Source organism: Lontra canadensis, unplaced genomic scaffold (genome assembly GCF_010015895.1).
Source record: "Lontra canadensis isolate GAN:19392208 unplaced genomic scaffold, GSC_riverotter_1.0 scaffold28, whole genome shotgun sequence".
Lineage (NCBI taxonomy): Eukaryota > Metazoa > Chordata > Mammalia > Carnivora > Mustelidae > Lontra > Lontra canadensis.
In genome coordinates this window covers 5,243,984-5,268,179 of record NW_022631022.1, presented here as the reverse complement: position 1 = coordinate 5,268,179, position 24,196 = coordinate 5,243,984, and the positions used below count along the sequence as shown (strand labels likewise).

The window sequence follows — 24,196 nt, the reverse complement described above, 5'->3', positions numbered from 1 at the left end:
TAAAAATTTAAAAAATCTTAAATTTAAAAATTTAAATCTTTTTTTTTTAAAAAGATTTTTACTTATTTGAGAAAGAGGGAAAGTGTGAGCATGCATGACCTGGGGGAAGGGCAGAAGGAGAAGCAGACTCCCTGCTGAGCAGGGAGTGAGACATGGGGCTCAATCCCAGGACCCTGGGATCATGACCTGAACTGAAGGCAGACCAGATTTTAAGGGGATTTTACTTTGGAGATGGATATTTATTTTTTAGTCTTCTGTCCATTTTGTCAAGGGAGTCCCTAAGGCATGTTGTTACACAAATAAGAGAGTTGAGAGTTCTCTATTCAGCATATTTTTCTTTTCAATATAAGCAATTTAAAGACCATTGATGAATAATCTGTTAACAACTCCAACCAATAAGCCTTTTAATGGCTAAACCAAAGATGCAGGAGGCATCTAAAGAGGGCATAGATTATGGCCCACCTGATCTAAAAGTTAGTTTCAGAAAGCAAAGGGCTTCATTGTGTAAGCAGTAAAGATGGTGAAAATGGGGTCTCTGGTCTCCCATGAAAACACAAGGGATGTGCTACAAGACTGGGGACTCTGTGTTGTTTAGCAGTGTACCCTGTTGCAAGGAAGTTTGTTTGAGGTTAGTAGGTGAACTAGTGTCAATCTAATCTGTTCTGTGACTAACTTAGCTTTCATGAGAGTCTTCTTGGGCTGGTGAGGACTCTAGTAGCTTTTCTACCAAGTTATAGGCTTTAGCTTCTAAGATGTCCCTTAGCAACAGTCTTAAAACACAGGCTAAAAAAAACAAAAAACAAAAAACAAAAAACAACCAAACTCAAAAACTATCTCTGGGAAGAAATGAATCTGTAACCAAAAGAGTGCTCTACCAAATTTAATTAGAGACAATTTAAATAATTTAATAACTAACCCCAAGGACCTAGGTTCCACAAATATTTTCTCCTGCTAATTTTAAATGTAGCAAGAAGGAAAAAGGACTGTCACCACTCCTGCTCTGTCAGACTCTACAGATAGAGATTCTGGGAGATTGACAGGGTAAGAAATCTTACCTTCTGTTGGCTGTATGTCAGATGTCCCAAGGACCTCGGTTGCAGTTATGTCTAGCATGTTAAAGTATCCTGCTGACTATGTCAACTGTTGAAGAGGAAGAATTTTGTCTGCCCTTCATGGTCCTTCTTGCTGGACAAAGAACCACATTGATTCAAGATAGAAAATCAGATTTAGTTTTGTATGTACAGGGAATCCACACGGACATGAAATTCCAAAGATAGGCAACATGAGGCTTCTATGAGCCAAGGAGAGGGGTAGGGGTCTGAGGACACAAAGGGGAGAAAGCAGAAAGGTGAGAGGAGGTGTTTGGAAAACAAACATTGTCCTGTTATTTAGGCAGAGAAGTTTCTTAGGTAAAGAGGAATCTCTTCCTGGTATAAGCAGGCTGTCGAGGAGGAGGAAGACATAAGAGCTTTTCCTGAACCTGCTGGGTTTTGTTTGCTTTAACTCAAAATAATATTCATGTCAAAGTGGCCCATCTTGGGGCCGCCTGTCGTGGGGCCCTGCAGATATAGTACTAGAAAATATAATTTAATGGAGGAAGATAAAAGTCGTTTTAATAAAATTTCAAATCCATTACTAATTAAAAGAAGAAGGAAAAAACCCCTTTTATTAACTTATTAAGCTAGGAATAGAAAGTTAACTTGTTAGACAAACCATAAGTGACTCTTAATCTCACAAAACAAAATGAGGGTTGCTGGGGGGAGGGGGATTGGGAGAAGGGGGTGGGGTTATGGACATTGGGGAGGGTTTGTGCTATGGTGAGTGCTGTGAAGTGTGTAAACCTGGCGATTCACAGACCTGTACTCCTGGGGATAAAAATATATGTTTATAAAAAAATAAAAATATTTAAAAAAAAAGTTAACTTGTTGAAGATTATCTATCAGAAGCTATCAGTGATAATCATAGTTAACAGTGAAGCACTAACGATTTTCCATTACAGTGTGGAAGCAGTCAGGAGTCCTGTTGCTGAGATACAAGGCATTCATTAGATAAGGAGAGCAGCACTGGGCAGGAGACCTGCTTTTCTAAAAGCTCTTGATTTAAAACAAATACAGGTATCATTTTGATAAGTTCTAAACTTGGAGCTAAAAAGTTTAGTAAGGCAGCCAAATAGGCAAAAAAAAAAAAAAAAAAGCTTTACTACACATAGTAAAAGATTCTATTCACAGTAGCAGTAAAATCTTACAAATACTTATGAATAAAATAATTGAGAAGTTTATAAGACCTAGATGAAGAAAATTATAAAACTTTATGCTAGAACAGATAAAAGTCTAGATAGAGCCATGTCATATACTTGGATAGGGAGACCAATGCAGTAGAGATGTCAGTTTTCCCCCATATTACCCCCTAAATTTATTCTAATTTGCTCAAAAGTTCCTCTGTAAGAATTTTTTTAAAAGACTATTTGAGAGATTATTAAATCAATCAATTAAATTAATTAATTATTAAGATTAAAATGATTATTTACTAATTATAATTTATTATATATTATAAATACAATATATTTATTATATATTATTTATTATAATTATAATTATAAATAATTTAAATTAATTTAAATTATTTGATTTATTAAATAATATCAAATAAAATATTATTGGGGGGGGAAGAGCGCCCACGCACATGCACATGAACGGGAGAGGGGTGGATGGAGAGGGAGAAGCTGACTTCCTACTGAGAGCACAGTGTCCATTGATTGGGGGGCCTCGATCCCAGATTCTAGGATCATGACCTGAGCTGAAGGCAGAACCCACTAAGCCACCCAGGAGCCCCAGCAGAAAGAAATTCTTAAGAGAAGCTTAAAAAGTTTTTCAAATAAAAATGAGGAAGCAGGATAGAGATAAGGTAAGAAATGTCCCATATGTACTAATGTAGCATGTACTGGTGCAGAAAGGTGTCTATGGGAATTTATTACATTCCAAAGAAAAAATTTCAAATCAGTGGATAAAAAAAGCTATTAGTCAATACTGAAAATGAAAATTTGGGAAAACATTAATTTCATCTCTAACTCCCATCTTTTCTGAAATTTGGTTTCAAGATTTAATAGGAAAAATAAAACCATAGGACCCTATAGGCCAACGTTTTTTTGATCTTATATGGGAGATCTTTCACCAAGACCAGAACTTGGAAAGGAAAAAATTCATAAATTTAACTGCATAATTAAGGTTACAGTAGATAAGGAGAGGACATATGAAGAAGAATATTTGGGGGGCACCTGGGTGGCTCAGGGGGTTAAGCCTCTGCCTTCAGCTCAGGTCATGGTCTCGGGGTCCTGGGATCGAGCCCCATATCGGGCTTCCTGCCCAGCGGGGGAGCCTGCTTTCCCCCTCTGTCCGCCTCTCTTCCTAATTGTAATCCCTCCTGCTGTCAAATAAATATATTAGAAAAAATAATAATACTTGGTAAAGTACATGAATAGGAAGAAAAATGCAAACAATTTAACATCTGAAAAAATATTACCTCACTTATATTCAAGAAAGTATAGGTAAAGCAGAATTGGTCAAAATGACAAAGATAGGTAATATCCATGGTTCGTGTAGGTTTTTGAGAGTAGGCACTCTCACATATTGGTGTTAGTATAAATTGGTAGTTTGGGAGGACAGTGATCATTTTTAATGCGCATTTCCTTAGACATAGTAATTTTACTTGTGAATGTGGACAGTAACACCTTTAAAAGATGTTCATTAAAGCATTCTTTGTTATTGCAGAGATCAGAAATAATTTACATGCCTGCTAGGAGGGCACTGGTTTAATAAATAATACTGTTTAGTAATTAAGAAAGATAAAGTTGATCAATAGCCAAGCCACAGAAAGATAGCTTACAAAATACTGTGGAGCAAAACACTATCCATGGAACTATGTCTATAGAATGATTCCATTTGTATAAAATAAACAGTCATATGTGCATTAAAGTCTTGAACAGCATACTCTGTTCTCAGTGATTTCTTAGGGGTAGGGATTCGAGAAGAAAGTCAACTGTGACTTCCTTTTTCCTGCTCTTTTATGTTGTTTGAATTTTTTAACGTATTGCATCACCTTTATAATTACATATTTGCTTTGGGGGAGTAAAACAAAATGTGGATTAACTTATACATACTTCCCAATTACTGCTTTGCCATATTAAATTTATATAGTTCATAAAGGGGATCTAATAACATCAACAAACCAGTTTTATTCCCTGCTCTCCTTAGGGATGTATTTAACAGTTTATATAATGTGGAAGACTGACACTTGTGAAATATATGCCCCGAAACCCTTGAGAATCTTAGGAGTTTCAGAAAACATCATGGCATATTTTTTTTTCCTCATGAAAGGCAATAAAATACAAATGAAAAAGTTTAAGCAGCTTCCTCAGATGGGAGGTGTAAAGGTAAGTGGAGAACAACAAAGCTTTGCGAGATGGGAATGCTGGGTAGCTAGTAGACTGTTTCACTAGCCGTGTGATTCACTTCTGCATAGGAGCTTTGGAAAACGCAGTTTGTTTAATGCTGCTGCAAAAGATTAAACTGTAATACCTTTCAGGGTCATTCATGGCAGGTGTCAAATCTGTCAAGGAAAGGCTGTACCTAGGCAGTCTTCTTCTTTAAGAAGTAACTGTGTACATATATGTTTCAATAATAAAAATTGAAGGACATAAAGTCTGTATATTCATTGTAACATTTAGGGAAAATTCAAATAGTACCAAGAGGAAAATAAACATGCCTTCTAAGTCTACCATCCTGCAATACCATAGTTAAGGGCTTTTTTTTTTTTTTTTTAAGTAGGCTCCTCCCCCAGAGTGGAGCCCCAACTCAGGGTTTGAACCTTTTATCTCAGGTTTGAGATAAAGACCTGAGCTGAGATCAAGAGTTGGCTGCTTAACTGACTGAGCAATCCAGGTGTCCCAAGGATATTTTTATTTGAAAACTGATTTAAAAGCTTTTTTTTTTTTTAAAGGCAGCCGTTGGAAATTCAGAATTATTCTGGGTTGTGGGACTGTTTTAACCCATAGAAGTCTCATTACAAATAGGCATTAGTTTTATGGAGAGCTAAAAAGCAGCTTTTAAAATCCATATGGAGTTGACTATGTGGGTAGTTCTCTACTAATCCAACTAGGGTTGATAATGTTGCTTCTTTATTAAAACTCTTAGGGGCTGCCCATGGACACAGTCTTTTGAGCTTCTGATGCAGCTGTGACAATGAGGCTGCCTCACTGAGGGTGCAGCAGCAGGTGTGGGCCCCTGAAAGCCCATTGCAACAACAGAGAGAGAGATGTAAGAATACAAGATTGCTCTTAGAGGCAGTTGGGGGCCACCATTTTGAAAACTGAATGTTTGAAAAACTAGGTTCAGCTTGTATGGCTTGGTTATGAATTGTCTAATGAACCTTTCATATCTTCTGTTGTATGTTGGGTTATCACATGACCTTACAGGAAAAGGAGAGAATTGCATTATCTTATCTTATGCATAAATCAGTTTGGGATCACTTGGTGGTCACCCTTTAAGCCTCTCAATCATGGAACAAAAGCTGCGATTCTGTGCCCCCAAAGCTGTGGGAGAGGCTAATTGCAAGCAGCTAGGCTGAATGTGGGTCCTGCCCTACAGTGAGTCCATGTTGCCTAAGACAAGCATCTCAGTGGTATGGAGACCAAACTCTGAGCAGTGCATCTAGAGTAAGCAAAAGTGGGTCACTGCAGCTACGTTGGCTGAACATAGTTGCAGCTTACCCACGATAGTAGGTCACATGTAGCCCACATAGAGGGCTTCCCTGGAGTGCCCAGTTCTGGTGACCTGGGAGAGATTCTGTGCTGCAGAGGCCACCACTTTCAAGACCAGGAGATGTAGCTGACCTACCTAGTAGATAGAAAGAGTTACAAAACATAAATAGAGAGGGGTATGTCCTAAATGAATGAACAAGACAAAATCACAGAAGAGCTAAATAAAATGGTAATAAGCAGTATACCTAATAACGAATTGAAAGTAATGGTCATGAGGATACTCACTGGACTTGAGAAAAGAGTGGATGGACTCAGTGACAGGTTAAAGATAGAAAAAAACCGGAGAGAGCTGAAGAATTCAATAACTGACATAAAAATACACTAGAGGGCGCCTGTGTGGCTCAGACAGTTAGCTGCCTTTGGCTCAGGTCATGATCTCAAGGTCCTGGGATGGAGACCGCATGGGACTCCCTGCTCAGCGAGGATTCGGCTTCTCCCTTCCCTCTCTCCCTCTCCCTCAGCCCCCACTCATGCTTGCTCTCTCTCTCTCTCAAAAATAAATAAAATCTTAAAAAAAAAATGCACTAGAGGGAATCAACGGCAGATGAGAGGAGCCAGAAGAACAGATCAGTGATCTGGAAGAGAGGGTAGTAGAAAGCAACCAGTCTAAATAGGAAAGAAAAAGGGACCTCAGTGACATCAAGCGTACTAACATCACATTATAGAGATCTCAGGGGGAGGAGAGAGAGAATGAAGCAGAAAACTTACTTGAAGAAATAGCTAAAAACTTCCTGATCTGGGAAGAGAAACAGATATCCAGGTCCAGGAAGCAGAAAGCTCCTAACAAGATAAACCCAAGTTGGTCCACACCAAGACACATAATAATTAAAATAGCAAACAATAGAGAATTTTAAAAGTAGAAATGGCAAAGAATATAGTTATATGAGGGAAACCCCATAAGGCTATCAGCTGATCTTTCAGCAGAAACTGTAGGGCAGAAGAAAATGGCAAGATATATTCAAAGTGCTTAAAGGAAGAGCGTCTGGGTGGCTCAGTCATTATGCACCTGCCTTTGCTTGGGTTGTGGTCCTGGGGTCCTGGGATTGAGCCCTGCATGGGGCTCCCTGCTCAGTGGGGAGCCTTCTTCTCCCTCTCCCACTCCACTCCCTCTGCTGTGTTCTCTCTCTCACTGTCTCTGTCAAATAAATAAATAAAATCTTAAAGGGGGAAAAAACCCCTACAAACCAAGAATACTCTCAAAAGATGCAAAATATATATACATAAAATATGGGGGGGAGGGGATAAAAATGTAGTTTTAGAATGTTGTTTGAATTTAAGGGACCATCAACTTAATACATACTGCTAAACACGTAAGATGTTGTATATGAGCCCAATGGTAGCCACAAATTAAAAATTAAAGAGGAAGGAATCCAAGCCTCACACTAAAGAAAGCCACCAAGCTACAAGGGAAAAGAGTACGAGAACAAGAAAGGAACAGAGTACTATAAAAACAACCAGAAAATCATTCACAAAATGGCAGTAAGTACATGCTTGCTTTAAATGTAAATGGACTAAATGCTCTGATCAAAAAATATAAGGTGATGGAATGGATAGGAAAAAAAAAGATCCAACTATGTGCAACCTGCAAGAGAGTCACTTTAAACCTAAAGATACAGACTGAAAGTGAAGGGATGCAAAAACATACACCATAAAGACAGAAGCAAAAGAACCCTCAAAGAACAGAAACAACCGAGGTAGCAATACTTCTATCAGACAAAATAGACTTTTAAAGACAGACTGTAGCAAGAGACAAAGAAGGGCACTACATAAAGGGAGCTAATGCCACAAGAGGATAAAACAGTTGTAAATATTTGTGTACCCCAAATAGCATCTAAATACGTAAAGCAAATATTAAAAGACATAAAAGGAGAAATTGACAGTAACACAGTAATAGTGGGGGATTTGACACTCCACCTTACGTCAATGGGTAAGTCAGACAGAAAATCAATAAAGAAACAGTGGCTTTGAATGACACATTGGACCAGACAGACCTAACATACATACAGAGCCTCTCCCCCTAAAAAACAGCAGAATGCTCATTCTTTTCAGGTGCACATAGAACATTCTCCAGGATAGGTCAGGTAAGGCCACAAAACAAGTCCATTAAAATTGTATCAAGTGGGGCGCCTGGGTGGCTCAGTTGGTTAAGCATCTCCTTTGGCTCAGGTCATAATTTGGGGTCCTGGGATCGAGGCTCCCCGCCCCACCACCGGTCAGGGTCCCTGCTTCTCCCACTGCTCTCCCCTGCTTGTGCTCTGTCTCAAATAAATAAAACCATTTAAAAAAATTGGTATCTTTTCTGCACACAATGATATGAAACTACAAATTCATTACAAGAAAAAATGTGGAGAAAACAGATGAAGACTAAATGACATGCCACTAAACAACACTTTGATCAATGAAGAAATCAAAGAAGAAATAAAAAAAATAACATGGAGCCATGTGAAAATTAAAACACAAAGCCAAAATCTTTGGGACTCAGCAAAAGCAGCTCTAAGAGGGAAGTTAAGAGGGATACAGGCATATCTCAAGAAACGAGAAGTATCAACCTAACTTTATATCTAAAAGAACTTTAAAAAGAATAAAGCCCAAAACTAGTAGAAGGAAGGATATTTTTAAAAATGGAAAAGATCAATGAAACTAAGAGCTGGTTCTTTGAAAAGATAAAGAAAATTGATAAACCTTTAGCCAGACTCATCAAGAAAAAGAAAGGACTCGGGTAAAAATCAGGAATGAAGGGCTAAAATAACAACTGATACTACAGAAATACAAAGGATTTTAAGAGAATATTATGAAAAATTATATGCAACAAATTGAAGAACGTAGAAGAAGGGGGTAAATTCCTGGAAACATAATCTTCCAAAACTGAACCAGGAAGAAATAGAAGATTTGAACAGACCAATTACTAGTAATGAAATTGAATTAGTAATAAAAAAAATAACTAACAAAGGTCCATGACCAGATGACTTCACAGGTGAATTCTATCAAACATTTAAAGAAGAGTTAATACTTGTTTTTCTCAAACTATCCCAAAAAATAAAATAGGAAGGAAATTCATTCTACAAGGCCAGCATTACCCTGATAACAAAACCAGACAAAGACATTACAAAAAACAAAAAAACAAAAACCAAATGACAGGCCAGTATCTCTGATGAAGAGATCTACAAAAATATTCAACGAAGTAGTAGCAAACTGAATTCAACAATACATTTTCACATGCCTGTGTAGCTCAGTCAGTTAAGTGTCTGCCTTTGGCTCAGATTATGATCCCAGGGTACTGGGATTGAATGCTGCATCAGGCCCCTTGCTTAGCGGAAAGCCTACTGCTTCCCCTGCTTGTGCTCGCTGACAAAATCTTTAAATAAAAAAATTCATTTTTAAAAAGTTGTTCACACACACACACACACACACACCCCACCACAATTAAGTGGGATTTATTCCAGAGATGCAAAAGTGGTTTGCTGTTCACAAAATCAATATGATTTATCACATTAATAAGAGAAAGGATTAAAAACCATATGATCATCTCAATAGGTACAGAAAAAGCTTTAACAAAATACGACATCCATTCAAGATAAAAACCCACAGCTAACATCATACGTAATAGTGAAAAATTGAGACCTTTCCTCTACTATCAGGAAGAAGACAAGGATGATCACCATTTTAATTCAACATAGTACTGGAAGTCCTAACGGCAGCAATCGGACCAAAAAAAAAAGGCATCCAGATTGGTAAGGAATAAGTAAAATTGTCACTATTTGTAGATGATATGATAGCATATATAGAATGCCCTAAAGACTCCACCAAAAAAACTAGTAACAAAGTGGCAGAAAGAAAACAATCCTATTTACTGTTGCAGCAAAAAGAATAAAATAGGTAGGAATAAATTTAATCCAGGATGGTGAAAGATCTGTACTCTGAACATTTTAAGATACTGACAAAAGAAGTAGAACAGGACACAAAGAAGTGGAAAGATACAGCATGCTCATGGGTTGGAAGATAATTGTTTTGGCTAATACTAGCCAAAGCACTCTACAGATCCAGTCTCTCTCAGAATACTAATTATGTTTTTCACAGACGTAGAACAATCCTAAAATTTGTATGAAAGCATAAAAGATTGCCAAAGCAATCATGAGAAAAGAACAAAGCAGAGGTATCACAATCCCAGATTTTGAGATACAGTACAAAGCTATACTAATCAAAACAAAAACAGACATACAGGTCATGGAACAGGATAGAGAGCCCAGAAATAAATCTACCCTATCTGGTCAATTAATCAACAATGAAGGAGGCAAGAATATACACCGAAGAAAAGACAGGCTTTTCAATAAATAGTATTGGAAAAATTGGACATCTACTTGCAAAAGAATGAAATTGGACCACTTTTTAAAAAAGATACTATTTATTTGTCAGAGAGCACAAGCAAGGGAGCAGCAGACAGAGCAGGCAGAGGGAAAAGCAGGCTCCCTGCTAAGCAGGGAGCCTGATGTGGGACTCGATCCCAGGACTCTGGGATCATGACCTGAGCCTTGAAGGCAGACACTTAACTGACTGAGCCACCCAGGCATCCCTGGACCACTTTTGTATACTATACACAAAAACAAACTCAAAATGGATTAAAGTCCTAAAATGTAAGACCTGAAACCATAAAACTCCTGAAAGAAAATACAGACAGTAATCTCTTGGACATCACCCTTTGCAATATATTTATGAATAGGTCTCCTCAAGCAGGAAGCAAAAGCAAAAATATACTATTAGGACTACACCAATAAGAAAAAAGCTGCTGTACAGCAAAGGAAACCATCAAGAAGGCAACCAACTGAATGAGAGGAGGTATTTGCAAATGATATATCCCATAAGGGGTTAATACCAAACTATATAAAAAATGTATAGAACTTGATACCAAATAATCTGATTTTAAAATAGGCAGAGGACTTGAATAGATGTTTTTTTGAAAGACCGTATACAGATGGCTAGACATATGAAAAGATGCTCAACATCACTAAACATCAGGGCAATGCAAATCAAAACCAAATGAAATACCACCTTACACCTGTCAGGATGGCTGGTATCAAACAGACAAGAAATGTCAAGTGTTGGCAAGGATGTGGGGGAAAAAGGGAATCCTAGTGCAGTGTAGGTTGGAATGGAAAATCGGTGCAACCACTGGGGTAAACAGTATGGAGATTCATCAAAAAATTTAGAAGTAGAAATACCATATGATCTACTAATTCCCTGACTGGGTATTTACTCAAAGAAAATGAAAACATTGATTTGAAAGATATATGCACCCCTGTGTTTATTGCAGCATTATTTATAATAGCCAAGATACCGAAGCAACCCAAGTATCCGTCGATATAAGAAAGGATTAAGGGGCACCTGGGTGGCTCAGTGGGTTAAAGCCTCTGCCTTTGGCTCAGGTCATGATCCCAGGGTCCTGGGATCGAGCCCTGTGTCGGGATCTCTGCTCAGCAGGGAGCCTGCTTCTCTCTCTCTCTCTCTCTGCCTGTCTCTCTGCCTCCTTGTGATCTGTCTGTCAAATAAATAAATAAAATCTTTAAAAATAAATTAAAAATAAATAAAAATTTTTAAAAAAAAGGATTAAGAAGATGGGATAGATATATACAATGTGTATTACCCAGTTACAAAGAAGAATGAGATCTTAGGAGATGGGCAAGCATGGATGGATTTAGCATTATGCTAAGTGAAATAAGTCAGAGAAAGACAAATATCATATAATTTTACATAGAAGTAGAATCTAAAAAAAAAAAAACCCAAACAAAACAAGATTCTGATTAAACTGGTGGTTACCGTAGGGGAGGTGCATAGGGAGATGGGTGAAATAGATAAAAGGGATTAAGAGGCATACATTTCCTGTTACAAGGTAAGTCATGGAGATGAAAAATATGACATAGGGAATATAGTCAATAACATTGTACTACTGTTGTATTACAGTTACAGGGGGATTTTAGTACCCCACTTGCATCACTGGTTAGATCATCAAGGCAGAAAATCAATAAGGAAATGTGGCCTTAAATGATACATTAGATCAGATGGACTTAACAGATATGTACAGAACATTTCATCTGAAAGCAAAAGAATGTACATTCTTCTCAAGTGCACATGGAACATTCTTCAGGGTAGATCATTTGTTAGGCCACAAAAGACGTCTTAGTCCTTTTAAGAGGACTGAAAATATAGCAGACAGTTTTTCTGACCACAGTGGTATGAAACTAGACATCAACTATGAGAAGAAAACTGGAAAATCCACAAACAGGTGGAGATTAAGTGACATGCTACTGAACAACCAGTGGGTCAAAGAAGAAATCAAAAGAGATTTAAAAAAATGCCTTGTGAAAATGAAACTGGAAACACAATGTACCAAAACTTAAGGGATATAGCAAAACAGTTCTAGGAGGAAAGTTCATAGCAATAAATACCTATTTTGAGAAACAAGGAAAATCTTGAATAAACCTAACTTTACACCTTAAGGAATGAGAAAAAGAACAAAGCCAAAAGTTAGGAGAAGGAAGAAAATAAAGATTGGAGTGGAAATAAATGAGACTAAAAAGACGATAGTAAAGATCAACAAAATAGCTCGTCCTTTGAAAAGATAAAAATCAATAAACCTTGAACCATTCTCATTGAAACAAAGACAGGACTCAAAATCAGAAAGGAAAGTGGAGACATTACAACTGATACCACAGAAATACAAAGGATCTTGAGAGATTGCTGTGAACAGTTACACACCAAGAAACTGGACCTAGCAGAAATGGATAAATTCCTAGAAACATACAACCTACCAAGACTGAATTATGAAGAAACAGAAAATATGAACAGATGGATTACTAGTAAGGAGATTGAATCTGTAATTGAGAATCTTCCAACAAACAGATGTCTAGGACTATACAACTTCAGTGATGAATTCTACCAAACATGCAAAGAATTCATACCAATCCTTCTCAGACTCTTCCAAAAAAGAGGAGGAAAGAACACTTTTAAAGTCATTTTACAAGGCCATTTTACAGTTGCCCTGATACCAAACTAGACAAGGGGACCATAACAAAAGCAAATTACAGGCTGATATTCCTGATTAACATAGATGCAGAAATCCTCAATAAAATATTAGCAAAGCAAATTCAACAGTATTGTTGACGCTTCAACAACATGGGTTTGAACTACATATGACCACTTATACGTGAATTGTTTCGATTAATACAGTACAGTATTATAAGTGTATTTTCTCTTGTGTTTTTTTTTTTCCCCCAAGATTTTATTTGTTTTAGGGAGAACAAGTGTGCAAGTAAGGGGAAGGAGAGGGAGAGAGAATCTCAAGCACACTCCACACTGAGCACAGAGCAGGGCTCAATTCCATGACACTGAGATCATGACCTGAGCTGAAACCAAGAGTTGGATACTTAACTGACTGAGCCACCCAGGCACCCCTTCCTTGTGACTTTTTTTAAATAACATTTTTCTTTTCTCCATCTTACTTTAATACAGGAGTACAGTATATAATACATATAATATACAAAATGTGTGTTAATTGACTTACCAGTAGGGTTCTGGTCAACAGAAGGCTGTCGTTAGTTAAATTTTGAGGTATTCAAAAGATATACACAAATTTTCAACTGCACAGGGGGTTGGTGCCCTGAACGCCCCTCATGTTGTTCAAGGGTCAACTGTACATTAAGGGATCATATACCATAATCAAGCAGGATTTATCACAGGGATGCAGGGATGGTTCAGCATTTATAAATCAGTGTTATACACCACATTAACAAAATCAGGGATAAAAATTACATAATTATCTCAGTAGATGCATAAAAAGCATTTGACAAAATTCAACACCCATTTAATATTATTTTTACAGAGAGCATGAGGAAGGGTGGGGGGGAGAGGCAGAGAGAGAATCTCAAGCAGGCTCCACACCTAGCACAGAGCATGAGGCCCAGAGTCATGACCCTGAGATCATGACCTGAGCTGAAATCAAGAGTTGGATGCTTAACTGACTGAGCAATCCAGGTGCCCCAACACCCATTTATATTAAAAACTCAAAGTGGGTATAGAGGGTACGTTCCTCAACATAGCAAAGGCCATATATGACAAGCCCGTAGTTAACATCATACTCAATGGTGAAAAACTGAAAGCTTTTCCTCAGAGATAAGGAATAAAACAGGGTTGTCCACCCTGTTTGCTACTACTTTTTGTTACTACTTTTATTCTATAAGGTATTGAAATTCCTCACCAGAGAAACAAGGAAAAAAAAAAAAAAAAAAAAAAAAAAAAGGTATCCAAATTGGAAAGGAAGAAATAAAACTCACTATTTACAGATGACATGTTATATATAGAAACCCTTAAGAGTGCACCAAAAAAAGTGTATTCAGTAAAGTTGCCAGATCAAAATCGAAATACAAAAATCCACTGCATTTTTATACACTAATAGTGATCAGAGAAATTAAAGTAATCCCTTTTATAATTGCATCAAAAGAATACCCTGGAATAAATTTAACTGAGATAAAGGACCTATACACTGAAAACTGTAAGACAGTGAAGAAAGAAATTAAAGATGACACAAATAAATGGAAAGATATATAGCATGCCCATAGACTGGAAGAATTAATGTTATTCACACTACCCTGAGCAATCTACAGATTCAGTTCAGTCCCTATCAAAATTTCTTGTCAAATCAAAAATCCCTTTCAAAATCCTAAGATTTGGGGCACCTGGGTGGCTCAGTGGGTTAAAGCCTCTGCCTTCGGCTCGGCTCGTGATCCCAGAGTCCTGGGATCGAGCCCCACGTCGGGCTCTCTGCTCAGCAGGGAGCCTGCTTCCTGCTCTCTCTGACTGCCTCTCTGCCTACTTGTAATCTCTGTCTGTCAAATAAATAAATAAAATCTTTAAAAAAAAAAAAATCCTAAGATTTGTATGGAATCACAAAAGACCCCGAATAGGCAAAGAAATCTTGAAAAAGAAGAACAAAGCCGGAAGCTTCACATGCCTTGATTTAGAACTAAATTACAAAGCCACAGTATTCATAACAGTATGGTTTTGGTGTAGAAACATACAAATACCACTGGAACAGAATAGAGAGCCCAGAAATAAACCCATATATATATGGTCAGTTTACAACAAAGGAGCCAAGAATATACAAGGGGAAAGGATAATAAATGATGCTGGGAAAACTGGACAGCTACATGCAATGGAGTGAAAGTGGACTACTTTCTTACACCATACACAAAAATTAACTCAAAATGGATTGAAGACTGGAACCTAGGGCCTGAAACCATGAAGGTCCTAGAAGAAAATGTAGGTAGTAAACTCTTTGACATAGGTCTTGTCAGTGGCTTTTTGACTCTCTCTCCAAGGCAACAAAAGCAAAATTAAATACGAGGGATTACTTATAACCAGAAAACTTCTGTATAGCAAAAGGAATACAATGAGAAGGCAACCTACTGAATGGGAAAAAATATTTGCAAATAATACTTGTTAAGAATTTAATGTCCAGAATATATAAAGAACACATACAACTCAATAGCAAAAACAAAAAACAACAATCAGTTCCATTGTTCCATTAAAAAAAAAGGGGGGGGGGAGAAGATCCTAATAAACCTTATTTCAAAGATGAGATACAGCTAACAGGTACATGAAAAGATGCTCTACATCACTCATAAGGGAAATGCAAATCAAACCACAGTGAGCTATCACTTCACAATTGTTACAATGGCTGTTACCAAAAACATAAGAAATTATAAGTGTTAGAGAGGATGTGGAGAAAATGGAAACCTCGTGCACCATTGGTTAGAATGTAAATTGGTGCAACCACTGTGGAAAACAGAGCTACCCTATGACCCAGCAATTGCACTACTGGGTATTTACATGAAAGATACAAATGTAGTGATCCAAAGGGGCACCTGCACCCCAGTGTTTATAGTAGCAATGTCCACAATAGCTAGACTATGGAAAGAGCCCAGATGTCCATCAACAGATGAATGGATAAAGAAGATGTGGTACATATATACAATGGAATATTACGCAGCCATCAAAAATGAAATCTTGCCATTTGCAATGACAGGGATGGAACTAGAGGGTATTATGCTAAGTGAAATAAGTCAGTCAGAGAAACACCATTATCATATGATCTCACTGATGTGGAATTTAAGAAAACGGGATCACAGGGGAAGAGAGGGAAAAAAATAAGATGAAACCAAAGAGGGAGACAAACCATGAGAGACTCTTAATCATAGGAAACAAACTGAGGGTTGCTGGAAGGGAAGGGGGTGGAGGGATGGAATAACTGGGTGATGGACATGATGGAATAACTGGGTGATGGACATTAAGTGATGTAATGAGCACTGGATATTATATAAACTAAGGACTCACAGGCTTGTACCTATGAAACCAGTAATATATGTTAATTGAATTTCAATAAAAAATGTTTAAAAATTAAAATAAAGTAGAACTACCATATGATCCAACTGTTGCACTTCTGTGTATTTTTCTGAAGAAAATAAAAATAACTAACTTGAAAAGATACATGATCCCTGTGTTCATGGAACATTATTTACAATAATCAAGATAATGGATCAATGGATAAAGACAATAGGTTTATATAATGGAATATTATTCAGCCACCAAGAACGAAATCTTGCCATTTAGAACAAAATGGAATTTGAGGGCATTATGCTAAGTCAGAGAAAGACAAATACCATATGAACTCATTTATATGTGGAATCTTAAAAAAAAAAAAAAAAAAACAAGCCAATCCAAGTTCAAAGATACAGAAAAGAAATTGGTAGTTACCAGAGGTGTGGGATCGGAAGTGGGCGAAATATGTGAAAGAGGTTAAAAAGTAGAAACTTGCGGTTATAAATAAGTCATGTGGATGTGACTATAGTTATATATAGCATGGTGACTGTAGTTAATACTGTACTAAATATTTAAAAGTTGCTGAGAGAATAAATCAAAAGTTCTCATCACAGGGAAAAATTTTTAAAGGATGTTTAGACTTACTGTGGTGATCACATCACAACAGATACAAATACTGAATCATTATGTTGTACAGCTGAAATTAATATGTGCCAATTATACCTAAAAACAAAAAACAAAAAAAAAAAACAACCAACCAACTCCACAAAGAATGCATGGTTCCCCTTGCCCCACATTGGCCTGTGCCACCAGTCTGTTTCTTATCCTCTCTCATGGAAGCCGAAACAGAGTATGACCTGAAAATTCTTGAGTACAGACGGTGTTGCTTTTTCTAGGTTTAGTGCTTGCTACCCAGCTTTTCAAACTAAACATACTGTTCAGATATGCATACATGCATGCAAAAAGACAACACAAAATTAAAGATAATGTCTATCCCTAGAGGGAAAGATGGGGTCTGTTACTGGGAAAATACAGGAAACTACTAACAGGGCTCCCACACCTGGCTGCTCAGGTTGCTCACTGCACAACTCTAGGGGATGCCATTCACATAAAGTCTATTTCCTCAAGTACTGGAGAGAATCCATTTCTTTACTTGATGCTGGGTACATAGGCATTCATATTCGTTAAAAATTATACATTATTATTTCTCTACAGAACAATACATACCTCACTGCTTGCAACAGGAGTTGGCAAACTTTTCTACAAAGGGCCAGGTAGTAAATACTTTAGGCATTATTACACATAAGGTCCAACTATTGAGCTCTGCTGTTATAGTGTAAAAGCAGCCACAGATGATATATAAATCAGTGGGTGTGGGGTGTGTCTGTGTTCCAGGAAAACTTTATTTACAAAACCAGGTGGCTGGAATAGGTTTGGGGCCAGTTTAACAAACCCCAGATTACACAATTAAACCTTTAAAAAATTGATCTGTGGTTTGTCCGGGGGACTGAGGTTGGAGCCTGAAACAAAGAATTCACTGAAGGTATCATAGGAAGGTTGGTAATGTAGCCTCCTGTAGTCTGTGTGTGTGTGTTTTTTTTAATAAGTTATAACTGTGAAAATGTTTGATCTAAGCCTGACTTTTTTATGAACTTGGGGGCTTTGTCCTCTATAAGATATTGAGAGCAGACTGCTGCTCAAATGTTGATTTCATTAAGGAAACCATTTTTAGCAAAAGTATCCAAACTATTTCTTCATTAATAGCACCAAACCTAGCAATACCACCTGTCATTAACTGATCGTTAACCAGAAGTCAGACATGATGCCAGGCATTTGACACACATCTATTTTCCTCACAGCAGGGCTTCAAAATAGGTTTTTTTGTTGTTGTTTGGGGTTTTGTTTTGTTTTGTTTGGTCTGCATTTTGCAACTGAGAAAGGCTAACTTTTTCTAGGTCACAGAGTTAATAACTCTGAGATTCAAGCCAGAGTTGTCCAGCTTCAAAGTCCACAGTCTGTTTTCTACAGCATAGTATTGCATCTGTAGAAGGCATCCTGTTTTAATGCTGCCCAAATCAATTTGGTTTTAGATTGTCTTCGCAGTTTTACTGACTTAGAAGAACTTGATGAGACAGAATTATATATGTGCCACAAATGCAAAAAGAAACAAAAATCCACTAAAAAGTTTTGGATTCAAAAACTACCCAAGGTAAGTACTGAGTTTCAAATTATAAGGCAGTTTTGAGGGGGAAAATGTTTATGATTGATGAGAAGATAAATCATTTTTATAACTTTAGCCTATGTAATCTGTTCTTATTGGTCTCTTGAGTTGCTAGTGAAAGGTAAATAAGTCCTTTGAGAATGCATAATTAATGTGTCCTGATCACAGTTTCCAACGAGTGAGTGGAGGGGTGGTTTCCCACCACACCATGACTGTGCAGCAGTGGGGGTCCTACAATTTCCCACAACTCTCATACTGTCTACCTGAAGACAGCGATCAGATCCCACAGGGTCAGGTCTCAGTCCCCCAAGACTGCCTCTGCTTCAGAAGCCAGTCAAAAGCCCAGCTTACTACTTAATGCTTCTGACCAACAAGCTACAGGTGTGTATGAGGAGATGCGTCAGTGGAGTCTTGAACAGAGGAGCTTCCGTCCTTGTGGAGTTTGAGGCCCGGCATCGGCCTCCAACTGTTCTGGTTCCCCATCTGGAATCTCTCCAGATCCTCCTTTTGGATTTTTATGACAGTTTTATTACACAGGCATGACTGATTAACTCACTGGCTATTGGCAGTTCCAGCGCCTCTCCCCTCTCTGGAGTTTGGGGGGCACGGGGAGAGACTGAAAGTTCCAACTCTGTAATCACAGGGTTGGGTCCCCTGGCAACCAGCCCCCATCCTTAGGTGCAGACAGAAAAGTCATCTCATTAACATAATAAAGACATCTTTATGGCTATCACTTAGGAAATTCTAAGGGTTTCAGAGCTCTGTGTTAGGAAAGGGAGATCAGGACCTATTTATTTATATATATATAAAGTTTTTACTTTAATTCCAGCTCACTAACATGCAGTGTAATATTAGTTACCAGGTGTTATATTATAAATCACAACACCACAATAAGGTATGTAGAAGAAAATACTATCAGGGTTCAAAAGATAAACTGATAGGCCACCTAAAATTTCATCAAGAGACATTAGTACCAAGTATTTAATTTTATTGAGATGTTAATTGTTTATAATCTTTGTCTGATGTATCTCTCATCCAGGTGCTATGCTTACATTTGAAACGATTTCATTGGACTGCATATTTAAGAAACAAAGTTGATACCTATGTAGAATTTCCCCTGAGAGGCCTAGACATGAAATGCTACTTGCTAGAGGTAAGATCAATTATCTTTGTTAGATGGTGAAAAGATGACTTTTCAGGAAAATCAAGTCTTCACATTGAGGTAGGACATAGGTTGTCATTAACCACTGCTCCTAACTCAGTCCTGGGTTGTCTCCTTCCTTGTTCTATAGCCTGAGAACAGTGGCCCAGAGCACTGCCTGTACGACCTTGCCGCTGTGGTGGTTCACCATGGTTCCGGGTAAGTGTGTCAGTGGCTTCTCATGCTTGGAAAAAGCACGGTGAAGAGCAGCAGTCTTGCACCACGCTTGATAATTCTCCCTCAACTCCCTAAAAAATGGATTCAGATACATTAAAGTGGGTCAAGTTGAATTTTCTTTCAATTGTGGTGTGAAAGAATATTCTTGAAAGGATGTTGTGAAGGAAGAAGGCACATGAAAGCAAAGGGAGAAGGATTCATTTGATCTCCACATGCAGAACCCAAGCTATTTGTCCACAAAATCCTGAGTAGTCTTTACTCCAGGGTTTTTTATTTCCTTTGCCAGGTGACATTTAAATTGGGGAAAAATGGGAAATTATTTGGAACTTACTTCATGTCATCTATTTTAAAGATTCCTTTTTTATTTTACTGAATTTTTCCCTAAAAATTTTATTAGTTTATACCTTCTGATTTCTTGAGATTCACTATTTTACCTTCAAATGTGGACAAACCCCTATCCATGTTGAAATCCGTTTTCCCTCAGAACTTTGTAGATGTTGCTCCCTTGACTTCATCATTCATGGTTACCAGTCTGATTCTCATCCCTTTGTAGGCAGCATTTTTTCCTCATTGGAAGGTTATAAGATTCCTGTCTTTGGATTTAGGAAATTGAACTAAATGTATTCCTGGCGTGGTAGTTGATAGGAATACTCTTCATCAGTGTCTGCAGCTCATGGAATTAGTATTTGTCCCACTCCCTTCTCTACTTTTTCTTCTGGAACCCTTATTACATGTACAGCAGCTCCCATCTGTACAAAAACATTATAAGACTCCCGGTGGATGCCTGAAACTGCAGACAGTACCAAACCCTATATAGAGAATCTAATTTTTCTTATACATATGTATTTGTGATACTTTAATTTATAAAAAATTATAATTTAATATTAATTTTAATTGTGATAGTGTTAGCTTCTGTTGACTTTTTGATGAGATGTTACAAGAAGGATCATCATCTGGACCACGGCTGACTGTGGGCAACTAAACTTGGGAAGCAAAGCCAAAGATGAGGGGGACCTCCTACATAGTGAATTTTCTGGTTCTTTCACACATTTTAACCACTGTTTAATGATTTCCATCTCTGTGTTTCTGAAGACTGCCGTGGCCTGTTTTTCCAAAATACCAATTTGGATTTCATCTATATCCAAATTAAAGATAAGCTCCTCTGTGAAATGTTTAATAGTGTGGCAATCCCATTTTTCTGATAACTTCCTTTCATAAGAGGAACGATTTCGTTTTATGGTTGCAGTATCTTTTCGAAACCATTGATATTAATTATAATTTTTAAAGCTCTATGGTTTTCTACATTAAATTTTTTAGTCATTAATTGCTTTACTTGTTCTTCCCATAACTTCTCTTTCATACTATCCACACACCCCCTTCCCCCAGGGTTTTGATGATTTTTGGCTGTCATAATAAATGAGGAGTGTGATCATTATTGGTAAATGGTAAGGGTTTTTCTAGCACTTGTGGGGTGTCTGTTTACCTAAGGCTTCTCTCCTGCTGGGAGGGCTGACTCTAGGGCTCCCTGGGTGAGTGCAAAAGCACTTGCGGAGGCACTTGGGTGGCTCGGTTGAGCGACTGCCTTCAGATAAGGTCATGATCCTGGAGTCCCAGGATCAAGTCCCACATCTGGCTCCCTGCTCAGTGGGGAGTCTGCTTCTCCCTCTGACCCTCCCCCCTCTCATGCTCTCTTTCTCTCGAATAGATAATTAAAAAAGAAAAAGAAAGAAAAAGAAAAGTGCTTGTGGGCCACAGTACAGGGAGGGCGCTTCCGTGGAGGCAGATTGCTTTCTCAAGCTCAGGTTTTTTCCAAGGCTCTGATGGAAATCTGTTCTTCATTGGTCCAGGTTTCCCTGCGCCTTGACCTATGCTTGTTAGGGCGAGAGTGCTTAGCTCTTTGGTTTCTCTGTTAACCCAGTGCCAGAGGAACACTGCTTTATGTGTTGTAGAAAATCTTCAGCTTCTAGTCATTCGATGGCACTCTTTCCTGAATTTCTAGTGTTGGTATATTCCTGGTCATTTCAGTGGATTTTGAGGAACATAAACACCTGAGCTGATTTTAGTCAGCCATCTTAAACTACCAGTCTCTAGGGTATATTCTCTATTACAGTACTTCTAATTTATTGTGTATCTAACAAATTATATGATTGCTCAGATCCTTTTGTTACTTCTGTAGCTCTTTTCTTTCATTTTTTTACTTTCCCTTCCAGGGTTGGTTCTGGACATTACACAGCCTATGCAACTCATGAAGGTCGCTGGTTCCATTTCAATGACAGTACTGTAACACTGACTGATGAAGACACCGTTGTGAAAGCAAAGGCCTACATCCTTTTCTATGTGGAACGCCAGGCCAAAGCTGGATCAGATAAACTTTAATACCTCCTTTAAATCATTGTTTTTGTCAAATATACCGGACAGACATTTCCAATTTTCCATAAATACTTGATCCAAGATTTGATTTCATTATGCACTTTTCAATTTCCTATTTTGGGTTTAGTTTTATTTTGTCAATGGTAGTGACGTATTGAACATGGGCACCAACTAATTTTTTTTTTTTTTTAGTTCTACCAGAAAACCTCAGCAGATATTTTGATTTGCTGCTTTAGTTGTAATAATTCAGTTTTTTATGTAGTTTCAAGAACTTAGTTCTATTTGACTTTTTTATATTAATGTTTTTGGTTCTCACTTTGAGGCACATTTACATCAATGCTGTGTTACGTTCACATGCTGAAAGCAAGATGTGTTCCTGATTGGGAAGAGCAACAGAACGCCTGCTGCCTTTCACAGCTGTGATGGAGATCAGGTTGATGGGAGAGCCAGGATCATGTGTGCACAGAACTTGTGGCCCACGGGATTTCAGTGACTGCTCCGTAATCGTTCCTTTTGATTGTACAAGAGAACTGGGAGGGCATCATTAAGCAGGTCAGGTAATTGCTGCTCTTAGTAGCTCTCAAGGTTGCTGTTTATCAGCACTAACTAAATAAATTTGTTGGTTCAGTTGTACCTGTACTGCAAATTCAAGAATTACTCCTTTTGAGTTTGTTTTGTTCTGGAATATCTTTTGCGTGTGTATTTGTGTTCATGGAGATAGGAGTACAGAAAAGTCCAAAGAAGACCAAACACATTCAGTGTTTAAAAATCTCAGACTCCGCTACACAGTGTAGATATTATCCAGTGAGAGGAAACCATAGCTTCTGTTTGCCTTTTGAACCAGCATCTAGTTCCCCCACTGGCTATCATGCTGGGAATAACTGTCCACTTTTGTCTTATTTCTTGCTCGGTCATCTGAGGTCAAGATACTGACCTCCAGAGTAGATTCTGACCTTCACCTACATTTTAGGTAACACTATGGGGTCTGCTCCTCCAGAAGGAGATTTGAGTCTTTGCTCCTTTGGTCTTTAACAACCCTCACCTGCCTAACCTGATAGCAGAGCCAACTGAAAATATTCTCACTTGGAATAGTTTCTATTCTTGAGTTTAGTAGTCTTTGTTTTAAAATTGTTTTCGAGAAAATAGGTATAAGCACTATCAAGATCGAACCCAAGTTGAAATTTGGAACCGGAATTATATCTAAAGAAGGTAACTGATTCTGCAAGGGGTCTAAGCCAATCTCTTGGTGGGGTAGGTGTGGGGGGGCAGTACTTGGCAGGTTGTGGAGAGCAAGTGCGCGCGCTCCCTGATGGGCTCTAGCATGGGACCGTGCACTGCTGTCGTCAGCACATCTCTTGTTCCAGTCACTAGTTTCTTCTCTGTTCTCTCCAAGTTGTTATGAGGGGCCGAGTGTCTTTCATATTAAGCCAGCCAGCTGAAATTTTTGGTAATCTTGTTTCTTCTATTAAAAGAAAAAAAAAGCCAATTTTTTTTTTTTTTTTTTAAAGTGCATGAATAATCTGATGGCTGTCCTTCTGGGTCAGATATTTGAAGTTGCAGGAGCAGGTGTGGCTCCATTTCCATTTTAATACTCGCTAGATAAATCCTGTCTTTTTCTCAGGGCAGAAATCAGCAGCTAAACACTTCACTAACCACAGTTATGGCTCAACTTGTACTATCTGGTACGGCAGTCACTAGTCACATGTGGTTAAGTTTTAATTAAAATGAAGTTTAAAACCCAGTTCTTCGGGCACACTAGCTACATTTCAAGGGCTCAGCAGCCACATGTGGCAGAGGAGGCCTAGGCTCGGGCGGTCCCGTCAGCATGTAGGACTCCCGGACTGCGCCGTCTGCATTTCCACTCCAGAGAAGAAAGCTTTGCTGTCATGTTTAGGTCTTACAACTTAGACACGAAGTCCAGAAGATAATTAAGAGGGAAACATGTATTGAAATTAGTTTACAATGCTAAATTATATGAGGTTGAACCATAAGAGATTGTGATATTTAACCTTTTGATCTAAAAGTGAAAGTTCCACATAATATA

The 24,196-nt window shown here is 38.0% G+C and overlaps 1 protein-coding gene across 4 annotated transcripts in view; it reads left to right on the top strand.

The window, feature by feature from the left end:
* The window catches only part of USP3 (ubiquitin specific peptidase 3), a 103,441-nt gene extending 80,635 nt beyond the window's left edge, over nucleotides 1–22,806 (top strand). For all 4 annotated transcript variants that reach the window (XM_032864766.1, XM_032864767.1, XM_032864768.1 and 1 more), the window contains 4 exons: nucleotides 18,274–18,392; nucleotides 19,444–19,557; nucleotides 19,697–19,764; nucleotides 21,993–22,806. In XM_032864766.1, the coding sequence (XP_032720657.1) occupies nucleotides 18,274–18,392; nucleotides 19,444–19,557; nucleotides 19,697–19,764; nucleotides 21,993–22,158 (467 nt within the window). In that variant the 3' untranslated portion in view covers nucleotides 22,159–22,806. The remainder of the gene's footprint in view (nucleotides 1–18,273; nucleotides 18,393–19,443; nucleotides 19,558–19,696; nucleotides 19,765–21,992) is intronic.
* The last annotated feature ends 1,390 nt before the right edge of the window (nucleotides 22,807–24,196 follow it).